Source organism: Helianthus annuus, chromosome 12, assembly GCF_002127325.2.
Source record: "Helianthus annuus cultivar XRQ/B chromosome 12, HanXRQr2.0-SUNRISE, whole genome shotgun sequence".
Taxonomy (NCBI): Eukaryota; Viridiplantae; Streptophyta; class Magnoliopsida; order Asterales; family Asteraceae; genus Helianthus; species Helianthus annuus.
In genome coordinates, this window is record NC_035444.2 from 161,563,633 (window position 1) to 161,577,575 (window position 13,943).

At 34.7% G+C, this 13,943-nt stretch overlaps 1 protein-coding gene and 1 long non-coding RNA gene across 4 annotated transcripts; both read left to right on the forward strand.

The window, feature by feature from the left end:
- Positions 1-388: 388 nt before the first annotated feature.
- LOC110896191 (ureidoglycolate hydrolase) lies at positions 389-6,970 on the forward strand. The gene is made up of 11 exons (XM_022143653.2): positions 389-695; positions 800-885; positions 1,883-1,957; positions 2,028-2,156; positions 2,236-2,322; positions 3,198-3,500; positions 4,875-4,966; positions 5,736-5,798; positions 5,912-6,152; positions 6,553-6,593; positions 6,671-6,970. The coding sequence occupies exons 1-11, from the start codon at positions 513-515 to the stop codon at positions 6,769-6,771; spliced, it is 1,401 nt and encodes a 466-aa protein (XP_021999345.1). The 5' UTR covers positions 389-512; the 3' UTR covers positions 6,772-6,970.
- A 3,154-nt stretch (positions 6,971-10,124) lies between these two features.
- On the forward strand, positions 10,125-13,606 carry LOC110896190. 3 transcript variants are annotated; one of them, XR_002567769.2, is made up of 5 exons: positions 10,125-11,019; positions 11,287-11,431; positions 12,048-12,174; positions 12,971-13,120; positions 13,197-13,606. It is a non-coding gene; the product is annotated as an uncharacterized LOC110896190 (long non-coding RNA). The 3 variants fall into 3 exon arrangements; XR_002567770.2 differs by having other exon boundaries at positions 10,125-10,376; positions 10,515-11,431; XR_002567768.2 differs by having other exon boundaries at positions 10,125-11,431.
- Positions 13,607-13,943: the final 337 nt, after the last annotated feature.

Here is a 13,943-nt window from a genome sequence, read left to right on the forward strand (position 1 = left end):
ACGATCTTGAGATTCTGGGGAAATATTAAACTGAATTGAAGAAAAGCATTTGATGGTGTGTTCGACCGATGTTATAAGATTTTGGTACTAGAGATATTGTGTCTTTATGTGAAGAACGTATGTGTATGGTGAGATTTTGAGAGAGATGGGAGGAAGAAGATGAGGACAGGCAATCTTTATTTTTTATTTTTTTTTATTGTTTATGGGCAATCTAGTAATTTCACATAAATTTAACTGAAAAAATTAATGTTGTTAGTGATAGGGATCACCCGAGTACAAAATTTACAAACCAACCCTTTAATTAGTAAACGACTAAAACCAAGTCTGCAAAATTTGCAAACCACATGAACCAGGCATTTATTTAACTCTAATAATAATGACATATGTGGGTGCGGTGTGATTTTGAATATTATACGGAAGAAAAGCTGCTGCGTGTAGTTTGTTTGTCATCATCTGCTCCGATAGTGGATTAAACCACTCTGATTGATTCATACGACCAATAATAATTAATAATGGCTTCAAGATTCCTCCTTCTTCTTCTTCTTCTCTCCTTGTTGTTGATCGGTAATTGCATAGAAGAAGATGAAACAACAACAATCAAAACAACAATGGAACAATTCTCTGGATACCCAGCAGCAGACCCTTCTCAGGAAATCCATTCCATTCCAGTCGATTCTCTCGCTCTTCAGCAACAGGTTCATCATTTATCCATTTTTTAGGTTGAAATTTCATAGTATTGGTTAATTAATTAAAAGTTTATATATGTAAGTTGTTGATTGTTCGTTCATTTGGATGCAAGATTGATGAGCTCTCAACCTTTTCGGATTCAGCGGCTCCTTCGGTAACAAGGATCTTGTACAGTGATAATGATGTAGTGGCAAGAAGGTATCATCTACTTACTACTTAATCAGTTTGGTTTGGTTTGGTGTGCTTTTAAAATGTTCATTTTTTTGACTTGATAAACCTTGAAACAGGTTTTGTTTTTAGGGAATTTGCCGGTAATAATCCCAACTAGAGGTCTTTGGCCATTGACAGTCTCACATTTAAATATTCACTCACCAGTCCCACCTTTCATCTATTTTCCTACACCGGTCCCCCGTTAATAAAACTTAACAGAGTTATGTTTTGTAAAAAAAAAGGGTAGGTGCACGGTACCCCTGACCGCGGAAGGGATCCCCCTTCACAAGCTAGCGACCCGACAACGCCGTCTGGCGGTGAAACCCCTGCCAACCCGAGGGGCTGAAACATGTTTCGAACCCGTGACCTCGAGTGTCCTCGGGCCGGTTTAAGGAGGGGGTCGGCGGCCACTGGGCTAACACCCAATGGTTAACGGAGTTATGTTTTTTTCCAAATTACAAACAGTTTTTTTATGGCTTTTGATCAGAACGGAGATACGAGTCCATTGATGTAAAACTTACCTCGAAACGGTGCTCCGAACGATGAAAACAACGCTTCAATTCGGGTGTTTAAATTTCCAATTAACAAAAATCAAGTCATTTAGAGCACCATTTCGAGGTAAGTTTTACATCAATGGACTTGTATCGTCGTTCTGATCAAAAGCCCCAAAAATCTGTTTGTAATTTGGAAAAAAGATTAACTCCGTTAAGTGTGTTTTTTTAATGGGGGGACCGGTGTAGGAAAAATAGGTGAAAGGTGGGGGGAATATTCAAAGGTGGGACTGTCAATGACCTCTAGTTGAGATTATTACAGAGGCGAATTCCCCTTGTTTTTAATATACAACTGACTTGTACAACAATAACACTTTATTCAATGAGCACATCCATATATATAACATCAAGTATGTTTAAAGGATTGATATACATATTGATGTATCATATTTTGATGTGGATGATGATCGTGTCTATCTAACTTGTTTTTGTAGGTTCATCAAAAACTTGATGGGACGGGCTGGCCTTTCTGTTAGGGAGGATGCTGTCGGCAACATATTTGGTCGCTGGTGAGTTTTTGTTTTGTATGTGCCCCATACCTTTGTGGAATCATTTTAGTTAACTCTTGATAGCATACAGGGAAGGCAGCGAACCGGATGCACCTGCTGTTTCAACTGGATCTCACATCGATGCGATTCCATACTCTGGGAAATATGATGGTGTAGTCGGCGTGTTGGGTGCGATTGAAGCCATAAACGTACTCAACAGGTAATTATTTTACATCTACATGTTTGTATAGTCATTTTATGTATAACATTTGACTTGTCATTTTTTTTTTAATTTACAGATCTGGATTTAAACCTAAACGGTCGTTGGAAGTAATAATGTTTACCTCAGAAGAGCCCACAAGATATGGAATCAGCTGTTTGGGAAGGTTTGTTTGTACTAGGGGTGCTAGTGTTCGCGGGTTCAACCCGACCCAAAACCGAAAATTTAAGACAAACCCGAACACGACCTGAACCCGAAAATCGTGTCAGAACCCATAGTTGTCAATAGCAATCGTTATAGCGCGCTATGTAGCGTATAGGTATAGCGTCGCTATTAGGGTTGTAGTGATGGATAGCGAGAATAGCGACCCTTATTTTTATGTTTGGTTGATATAAATAGCTATAAAATAACTGGATTTTAGGTATTTGTTAAATATACAGGTAAAATAGCATATAAACCAGGTATTTTGATATAAAATACATATAATTTTTTTAAAGATTGTTTTTTAGTGTATCGCTATTTATAAATTAGCCGCCCGCTATTTATCGCTATTCGCTATGTAGCATATAGGTACCTTACGCTAATTGTCGCTATTCGCCATTAACAACTATGTCAGAACCTGAACATGACCCAATTATTCGTGGGTTGGCCCAAACACGACCCATTCAACCCCATTTTTTTTATTTTCTAATTTTTGTCCACAAATTAATATATTAAAATTTACTACAAATGTATATAATACAGTAACATTTAAATTATAAAACCTTATGTCAATTTCTCTTTTTAACTTATAATTATGGCATAAAATACACATCCAATTTAATTTATGACATAAAACATATTGTAAAAAATATAATATAATATAGATGGGTTAAACGGTGAACCCGCCAACCTGACGGGGTTGACCCGAACCCGAACCCGAACCCGACCCGTTTAGCTAGTTCTAATATAATACAAACTTTGTACCTCCATTTCATTATGCAATTGGCCATTTATTATGAGAAGAAAACTTGATTAGTTAATTGTATCTCGAATTTTCAGCCGCTTATTAGCTGGGAGTGTGTCGCTTGCTAAAGCTCTTACGCAGACGGTAGATAACGCCAATATTTCATTCCTGGATGCTGCAAAATCCGCTGGTTATGCGGAAAACGAGGATTTTTCCAGCGTGTTTCTAGACGAAAAAAGCTATTCAGCCTTTGTAGAGTTGCACATAGAACAAGGTCCTATCCTGGAAAACGAAGGTATTTCGATTGGTATCGTGACTGCTATTGCTGCACCAGCAAGCATCAAAGTTGGATTTGGAGGAAACGGAGGGCATGCTGGGGCCGTGTTAATGCCACAAAGGTAATAACAACCAACTTTCATCTAGAGTAAAATGTCGTTTTCGTCCTTGAGGTTTGGCCAGTTTTGCGACTATCGTCCAAAGGTATATTTTTCTGTATCTGGATCCAAAACTTTGAAATCTTGCCATTTTCATCCGGCTCATTAACTCCATCCATTTTTTCTTCGTTAAATCAGGGGTATTTTCGTTTTTTTACCTACTTGTTTTGTTTATACTTGTACATTATGCTAAAGGCTTTTACATAAAGTGAAAAAGACCGAATTGCCCTTTAAGTTAACAAAAAAGACAGAAATACCCCTGACTTAACGGAGAAAAATGGGTGGAGTTAACGAGTTGGATGAAAATTGCAGGATTTCAAACCTTTTGGATCCAGATGCGGAAAAACAAACATTTGTACGAAAGTCGCAAAACTGACCAAACCTCAGGGAGGAAATGGCATTTTACTATTTCATCTATTAAAAGTTAATTGTTTGACAAATAAAATTATACATATTAATTTCAACTTGCCATGAATAGTAAAACAAGATTTTTATGTTATTATATTCAATTTTATTTAATTTTCAATTTCACCTCTTACACATTAAATTATATATGTTTTTAATCAATCTAATTCTTATTTAATTCGATATTTTTTCCAATAACTCGCGTTCAGTATTTTTCTAGCTAAATACATGATTAATATATTTTTTATTGACGTGTCTGTATAAATTTTGTTAAAAAAAGAGTTTTATTTAACATAATTTAGTGGTGAACTGAACCGATACTGGCATCAGTTCTTCTATTGTTTGTTATTATCGGATCCAATACCGATATTCTTTTTTTTATGATTCTCTATTGACATGGGTACCGGTGTTATTATTGGAACGGGTAACGGTTTTCTTTTTTATGGTTTTCAATGTAAAACATATTTATTTGTGCATATCATCATTGACTTTAAACCGAAGCCGGTACAATAGTGATACGATCCAAACCAGTAACGAGCAAATTCCCACCACATCGCACACAAAATATATAAAACTAGAACCGTGTTGAATAGTAACATCTGTTTTTAAGACATTATATAAAAAGTTTTTATGTTCCAATTTCACCCATTATACCTTAAATAATATATGATTCTAACCAATTTTGTTTTTTTTTATTAAATTTGATTTTTCCTCTGATAACTTGTGTTCATTATCTTTTTTGTTTTTAAAGATGAATACGCGACTTTGTTTAATATATTTTTCTCGGCGTTCATGTATGAACTTTGATGAAAAAAAAAACATGACTTTAGCCATAACGATATTGTCATGAAACCACTTGATACGGTCGAATTACTGCCGCATCGCGCGAGGAAATCTTGCTAGTAATGACTAAACTGGAATGATTTGGAACAGAAATGATGCAGGACTGGCTGCTGCTGAATTGGCGTTAGCTGTGGAAAAACATGTTCTGGAATCTGGATCCGTAGACACGGTTGGGACAGTCGGTAACCCCTTTCTTCTCTTCTCTTCTCTTTCTTATTTATTTTGGTTGAACTGAGCACATCAAGCTATATATATAACAAAAGAGGGTGTCTTAGGAATACCTAAGACACAACCCCTATTTTTTATTGTTTTTCTTTGCCAAATTTACAAGAATGCCATCCAATCCATGTTTTTTTCTTTTTGTGTATTCAACCCTTCAACTTTTAGTATTGCCACTTACACCCCTTCAGCTATCTAAAATCTTTTTAAAATGTCATTTTAACCCTCGAATTTTACGCGCTAATATTTATATACATGGGTCAAATATAATATGTTTTTATGCTTTTTTTATGTACATTTTTTGTTGGTCTACGTTTTGTTCCGAAACGAGTCGGGTCAAATATAATACGTTTTCACTAGGCGGTATAAATTTCAGTTACTTTACGTTTCGACTCCGCCGCAACGCGTGATACCATTCTTTAATGTAAAAAACACTACTTTCTTACGCGCTTATTTTTAAGTATGTTTCGTTATAAATCTAAGTTGGTTTACGTTTCGACGTTAATTTTCTGGGTAATGAGTCAGGTCAAATCTAATACGTTTTGGGGCTCATCTTCATGTACGTTTCAGTTGGTCTAAGTTTTGACGTAAATATTGTTCAAAAACGAGTCTGGTCAAATATTTGACAGTATAAGTTCGAGTTACTTTAAGTTTCGACACCGCCGCAACGCGTGTCGAGTCAAAGTACTAGTTTCAGACATTTTGTGAAATTAAGTAGTTGCATCTTTGAAGGTATACTGGAAGTGCATCCCGGGGCAATCAACAGCATCCCTAGCAGATCACACATCGAAATAGGTATATCTCCCAAAATGTAGTACTTTCCAAAAAAAGTCAAAATTAGGTAACACCAATACTTTCCATGTGTATAATTTGAGGAAATAATATGGCTATGAATTCACTACATACAGATACACGGGACATTGATGAAAAACGAAGAAATACGGTTATAGAAAAGGTCCACGAGTCCGCTGTGAGCATATCGAAGAGGAGAGGGGTGGATCTTTTGGAGTTCAAGATCGTAAACCAGGATCCGCCCGCTCTCTCAGATGATTCGGTCATCAACGCAATGGAATCCGCCGCTCAATTATTGGGTTTGAGTCATAAAAAGATGATTAGCAGAGCTTACCATGATTCTCTCTTTATGGCCAGGTTTCTCATTTCAAACATTCATTTTTAAACCACACGGAGTGGGCGTGGATTTGTGGCGTGTAAGCCTCTCCACGCCGGGCACACTGGCCCGCGTGTGGCGTGGTGTGTGGGGCGAGGAAATCTTCACCGGCGTGGGGGGCTTATGGATGGTGAGGTGGCGGCTTTTTATTGGTTGGTGGATTTTGGTTGGTTCTTGTTTATTTGTTTTATAATAAAAATCCCACTAACCACGCCGCTCCCACTCATCCCTTTTTTACACCACGCCACTTCTCTTACGCGTGCTGACATGGCAGCCACATGTCGAATAACGCCAGTCTTTCATGCCCTTCCACTCCGTATCGTCTTAGTTTCGACTCTTGAAAAAAAAGCGATTAATATGCTTTTAAATTGATTGATGCAGAAAAGCACCAATGGGCATGATATTTATCCCATGTTATAAAGGTACAACAATATACATTCACACCATTTCTTGTGAATTTATTTTATGTAACTTGAATGGTTGTGTTGATTTGCTGCAGGCTACAGTCATAAACCTGAGGAGTATGCCTCCCCTGAAGATATAGCAAAGGGAGTGAAGGTGTTGGCGCTAACCCTTGCAAAGTTGTCCATTAACTCATGATATGCACTTGACTTACGCTTTATATAATGCACAATTCGTATCAAATCACGCTTGGTTGTTTAATTTGTCAACTATTTTGATGCTAGTGCTTCAATTAGGGTTGGTGAAGGCCAAATCATCTCAGTTTGTAGTGTAAGAACAAATCCGGTTAGGCAAAAAATTCTTAACGGCAAATTAATCACAACCTAATTTTTTTTAACGGAAAATTTCTTTTTAACCCTTGTTGTTCGTAGACCTTGCCCCCTCAAACATACCACAATTTCAGTGTAGCATTATTATTTACAGAATTTATATTTTCTTTTTAAACTTTTTACTTTCTGATAACTCGTTAATTTAGTTTCTATTAAACAAAAAAATTGGATTTTAAGAAAGAGAATCACTACTAATTTTATGGTAATAAATAACTACTAACTTTACAGCAATTTTTTACATAACTATGTGCTCTCTTTCAAATTGAATTTTAGCATGATTTATGTAAATCACGAAAACTCCTAAACTCTATAATTGAATTAAATCTTTTTTTTTTTTTTTTTTTTGAACCAACTTGAAGTGTAAAACAAGTCAACCCCAATGGAATTCAAAGTAAGAGTTTATTTGATTTTATATTTTTGTACTCCAAACCAAAACGAAGCAGAGATACCGAATTGATTTGATTTTACAATTTTGATAATTAAAGATTAATTTCATACAATAAAATAAAATAATGAGTCGCTTGTGTTTTCAAAGATGAGTGATTTCAAACAAAGTGATGATATTCAAAGAGTTGAAAAAATAAAACATTCAACAATCACGAGTTACTAAAAACAAAACAAAAGAAAGATATATATATCTAAATTCTAAAGCGAAGGAAAAGAGGGTGATGAGACTACAGCTTCCATGGTTTCTTGGATCAAATCTATCTTTATCTTGTAGATGTTAAACATGTGTCCGTTCAAGTCGTTCCACTTCTTCTGTAATATTGATCTTTTTGAAGCAGGAACAACCTCTAAAGACTCCGCAACAGGAAACTTTACGTCATTGTGAAGCCCCCTCACAAATGCGTCTAACTTCACATCATAATTACTATTATTATTATTATTATTATTATTATTATTATTATTATTATTATTATTATTATTATTATTATTATTATTATTACTATTACTATTACTATTATTATCTTGTTCTTCTTCTTGAGCCGCGGCTTTTCTTGCTTTCTTGCGAGGAGCTTTTTCTTGAGCCGCGGCTTTTCTTGCTTTTTTGCGAGGAGTTTTGCCTTTGAGTGCTTCTTTCCATATATCATCTGAAAGCCGATAAAGCTTGCGTTCTTGCGAACTAGGTTTATTTTTAAGTCCGTTTAGATAAACTTCTTGGAGTCGCCTGATCTTCCCGTACAGCTGTATTCGGTCAACCTTAATGGAGAGTTTCAGAGTGCGACCGACGCGCTCCCAAAATTCCTTTGAGCCGACGGTGTAACCGCTCTCCAACAATGCCCTCAGAATCTTTTTATCGTCTTCGTAGGAGAACATGCTGACAAAACGACGCCGTCCGCTTGGTTTGCTACCGGTTACTTCTTTTGGTGTTTGGCTGACCTCGTCAGCAGCAGCAGCAGCAGCAGCCTTCAATGGGTACGTATTAGTTGCTTGGTTTTTGAAGATTAAAATCATGTGAATAAATCAAAATATCAAGGGAAAGCACGGAGAGGATGAGGATTTTTTCAATTTTAGTCCATCCAATTCAAAACAATATTTTGAATTAAAGAATCAAAACAATATTGAAGAATCCCTTTTAGAATCGATCGAAAAACTACAAATATTACTAAAAGAACAGGAATTGGCAGAAATAATAATAATAATAATAATAATAATAATAATAATAATAATAATAATAATAATAATAATAATAATAATAATAATAATAATAATGTGATTGAAAGATACCTTTTCATGTGGAGTGCTTTTCATGGATTCTTGTTCCTTTGTGCCCTCTTGTCTATCCGCCGAATGTTCCGACACAGACACAGACACAGATTCAGACTTAGACTCATCGTGCTTACGTTTGGATCGTTTTTCATATTCAACATCATCATGTTTACTAGACTCACTCCCTTCACTTGTTTGTTTGGATGTTTTCTCGGATTCAACATCATCTTTTCTAGACTCGGAATCGGAATACTCACTGCTTTGACTCATTTTCTCTCTTGAAGAAATCTATCTATCTGTATTAGATGAATACTAAATTTCTCTCTTGATTGAAGAAATCTGTATTAGACGAATACATATTTAAAGTTATTTTAGGTTGTCCAAATATGGTAATAAAAGTATTTGCTATTTTTAAATGAAGGAAATTAAGCCAGATCATGGGATACTGGATGGAGGGAATGCAAAGAATCAGCAAGAAATTGGTTGACTTGGGTAATGCTCAATCCAGTTTCCTTTTTTTTTTCAATGGCGGGAAATTTTATTACATAAAAAATAAATAAATAAATAAAACTAGTAGGAAGTTAGAGATTAAAAAAAAAATGTTTCAAAAGTTAATAATTTTATTAAGTATTTTATTGCATATTTCACCTTCATAAACCTCATGTATTACATATTTATCCATTTCATTAAGAATACTCTTATACAATTACTATTTTACCCCTAATGAGTTTATTAAATATATAACTACAATATATTTCCTAGCTTCCTGCAATAATTATAAATTTAAAAGTGTCAACTTGAATAATATTTTTAAATCTTTGTATGTATTTCCAGTAAAAAATGACTTCTCTTATTTCCAGTAAAAAATTCTTATTGATGACATAGGAAAACCGGAAAGGTGTAATCAAATAAAGTAAGTTTATGGGTTATCCATGCTTAATCATAGATAAGTGACATATGACAGGATAATATTTGCGAGTTCCATGTTGTTCCATATAATACTTTATATCACGGCTTATTACACCATCTTCGAAAGGACATTAAGTAAATCAAGATCAAAACACACAACAACTATTTTTTTTTATCTTGGGTTATAATAAATTATTGACACTAAAGTTTTTATTTCATTTAAAGAAATTTAATTGGATTTCTTATGTATAAAAGAATTGCTAATTGTTCATGATTTGGTTAAGCGTATAAAATTTGTTGGAAGATGTTTAACAAAGACTGCATATTGATATTATAAAATTTGTTGGAAGTTGGAACATCTCGATGTTTAACAAAGACTGGATATCTATATAACTATATAAAGCATCTCTGATGGATAGAAATGTAATTTAACATTACTTACAAATTTTATAACATGTACAAGAAAATAAAGCATTTTTAGAGGGGTTAAACTTGTATTTTGAGCAAAGTTGTAAGACGTCTTAGGGCTAAAATAGAGAAATTCTCCTCCCGCATTTACTATCCAGACTACCATCGTCTCTTCCAAATCCCACCACAACCCTAATTGAATGTTGCACTTGAAGGGTCGTGCGTTTCCATCCCACCCACTCAATTTTAGGTTTAGCGTTTCCTTTATTAATTCAATCATCCCCTTGATTTTGATGTATTTTCATTGAGAAGATTGAAAGAGCAATCAAGTGCCAAAGAGTCGTCCAAGAGCACCTTCATCTGTCGTCCTTCGATTCTTCAATCTCTGTAATTTTATTCTCACCAAGCTGTTTCTTATATGTTGTTATTTGATTCAGCAATTAGCATATACGTTTGGGGATTTTGCCCTTTTCTTCTATTGTTGATGATTTTCTTCGTTATCCATACTGTTTACAATAATTGTAGTTTGCAATTGATCATGATGATGAACAAAAGAAACTGTTGATGTTGAATGATGATGAGTCCACACCAAAAGATAAAGGTTATGGTTGGGGACCAAAATGTGGGAATTATTAGATTAATCAGTTTAGTATGTCATAGTAGTTGGTGTTATGTGCTTGAGATTTGTTTATTGTGCAAAATTTTGCTGGAAATTTCAGGATTTTACTGGAATGTTGTCGAAATCTAACCAAAATCCGGCTGAAATCTGGTTTGAAGGTCGCCAGGGATGAAATCTAAAACCAGGAGGCAACCTTAACACACCATCTTTTAAATAATTCAGTTTCTCCATATCCCAATAAGTCGTTCAACAACAGTTTTCTTTGAAACACAAGAGTTGATTAATAAAATGGAAATTAAAATAGTTTCAGTAATATGGGAAAATGTTTAAGAATCCATATTGAAAACGATGAAACTGTGATTACTAGGGCTATTCTTAGCATGCCCATCAGGGTTGGAGTTGCCTACATTGGTATGTGTTTCTTTTATCTTTCAACTTTCTTAATTTGTGTTTTGTGATCAGTTGAGTTCTGTAGTATCATGCAAACCAAGTGTTTGATGAAATGCCTCAATGAACAAAGTAGGTCTAATCCTGCAAACCATGTTGATTTTTTACTCAAAGGTGCTGGGATTAATAACTTATTTTGATAAAAACAATAAATGTGTAATTTTTATGAGTCTAAATAAGAACCGCTATTGTCCAAATGCTAGAAATTGACATATTCAATGTTATCGGCAGGTTCGGGCAAGACATATATCATGGGTACTGGATTCAAAGATGGTTGCCAAACATGGCTTATCCTCAAGCCATGAATGCATTGTTCAACAAGATTGAATCTTTACAGCATCAACTAGAGTTCCAATTGCATGTTTCTTTCATTGAGGTGTGTTGAAGTAAACTTTTCTTTTGGCATATGTAAAACTGTAAATATTTTTTTTGTCAAAAGTCTAACTAAATGACTTTCATGTGAATATTATAAAAGAGGATGTGTGGGACTTGTTGAATAACAAATGGGTAGAATGGGCAAACACCAACTGGAATGGAGTGTATACTAAACCCAGGGTTAGTGACGGTTATAATCCACGAGCCAGCAACTACAAGGAGATAATCCTGACACACTATGCAATGAGGCCGTTAACATAATTTCCAACGAGCCTATTTTCCCTCTATGAAAGTTAGACGATGTTTTCAACTTTTTGATTGTTAAGTACACCATTTAATCACTAGATATTACTGAGTGCATATAAAGCTATGGTTTTATGCTCTGTTAAGTACACATTTCAATCACACACTTATCTGCTTTGGAAGCCCTTCATGGTTCAATCTACTAAATTTAAGATTTAAAATGTTTGTTCTTTTGAGATAGTAAATCTGTAAATGGCTAATTGCCCAAGTTGAGAATTTAACTATGTACTCATGTAGTATGAGATCTTAATCAAGTTACCGGTTTGAAACTAATTTTTTTTCTTTGTTTTGCTTTTATATTGTTAATTTTGAAGGATTTTTTGGATACTTCAAAGAAATAGTAAGTTAAGAGGCTTATGAGAACAGAGAGAAAAAGTGGTGTATCAAGTGCATCCAAAAGCACCTCTCGTAGAGGGAGGCTAGAGTGGCGCTAAGTGAGAGGTATGTTCTTAGTCCAGTCTGAACCTTCCATAAAAAAACGATTTGAGGATGTATCAGTTGAAACCGCTTAAAACCTAACTGGAGAAAAACCTGTTCGAACGGATTCAAAATTTTCCCTTATAAATCAGTTTCATATTCGAACCTGTTTGGGTCGATCCAGTTTTAACTTTAACCAATTTGAATTGGTTTCAAAACTGATTCGTTTTGTGCACCTCTGTCCGTAGCGCCCAAAATTTATTTAAAATCTTATTATTTTTTTTCAACTGTTAAGCCCATATTGGAGGACAATGTGGTCAGTGATTCTTTACGATATAGTAAAACATGTTTTATAGCCTCCCTTCTTGTATGTGTATTGTGCTTGTACTGTTGTTCATTCATCCTTAGATAAATTAGGTGTTGGTATTCTAACAACTTTCAAAGTCATACTATAATGATAAAAAAAACCTGCTAACAGACACTTTGTTTCAATTATGTGGCAAAACAATTGGTAGAAAATAATTTGAGAACTGAAATATAGAATAAAAATTGGAAGTGGGTAATTTTTTAGTTGCCTTTGTACTTTTCTTTCAAGAAGTCAAATCTACTTTGCATTATTGGGTCCATGCAAATGCCCTTTGGGCAACAAACTTTAAGAACATACGATGTGGGCGTGGAAGCCCCTTTCACGCCGGGCACGCCACCCACGTATGGCGTGGAAGGCGGCGTTGTGGGTGGGGATTGAGGATATCCACCGGCATGGGGGCAAATGGGTGGGTGAGGTAGTTTAAGGCTTATACCATTATTTTGATGGTTTCAGATTCAGTTGTGTTATGAATGAAGCTTCTCATGTTGATAATGAAGCTTCCCATGTGACTACCCAGGCAAGTTTTTGTAGAGGAAGGAGAAGCAAAAGCTGCTTCAGTTAAATGTCATGTTTATAGAAACACATTCTGGGTTCAACATAAAAGTATCTAACATATACTTGAATTGTTATATTATTTTTTCTAATGAAAAGTTACTAATTATTTTAATAATTATTACAGGCTCTATTAGAAACATAGCATCGGTGTGACGACGTTACGAGGAATGGAAACTCTCTTTCATGAACAAAACATGAAAAAGTGGTTGATGTGAATTTGAAGTCTTCCAAGTGTGAGTTCATCCCAACCCGAATCTGGTGGCTGTGCTTGGTGATGGATGGATGCACATCATGATACTGGTTCTACAATTTGCAAGGTCGAAAACATAAATATATCAATAGGAGCCCTCATGTTTATTGCTTTAGTATCATCATTTACCATAAATGTATGTGATCATTTCTCGTTTTTTTTTTTTTTTTGACTTTACGAACATTCAGTTTGTTTTTGAGTTGTCATTTTGACGTGTGTAAAACGATCCACGTCACAAGTATTCTTTATTTGGTATATCAGTTAAATAAAAAATTTGGGATGAATTTTACGTCCTAAACCAAGGATACAATTTGATTCAATCTTTAGTCCCGCCGCAACGCGCGGGTTACCTACTAGTTGATATAAATGGACCATGATCTGAAAATCTTTGAAATTATACTATTTATCTCTAAACACTTTATATTTAGTTGTTTAAAAATATTAATTATACTATTTATCTGTAAACACATACAAAGATTTGACAATATTATTAAAGTTGTTACTTTTAAATTTATGCAGAAAGCTAGGAAATATATTGTAGCTATTCATTTAATAAACTCACTAGGGGTAAAATAGTAATTCTATAAGAGTATTTTTAATGAAATGGATAAATATGTAATA

Bases quoted from the DNA above. Each gene is read 5' to 3' on its own strand.
- LOC110896191 (XM_022143653.2), top strand. From the start codon at position 513: ATGGCTTCAAGATTCCTCCTTCTTCTTCTTCTTCTCTCCTTGTTGTTG. The intron at 4,967-5,735 runs GTAACCCCTTTC...GCATCTTTGAAG, and splicing joins AGACACGGTTGGGACAGTCG to GTATACTGGAAGTGCATCCC. The intron at 6,153-6,552 runs GTTTCTCATTTC...TGATTGATGCAG, and splicing joins GATTCTCTCTTTATGGCCAG to AAAAGCACCAATGGGCATGA.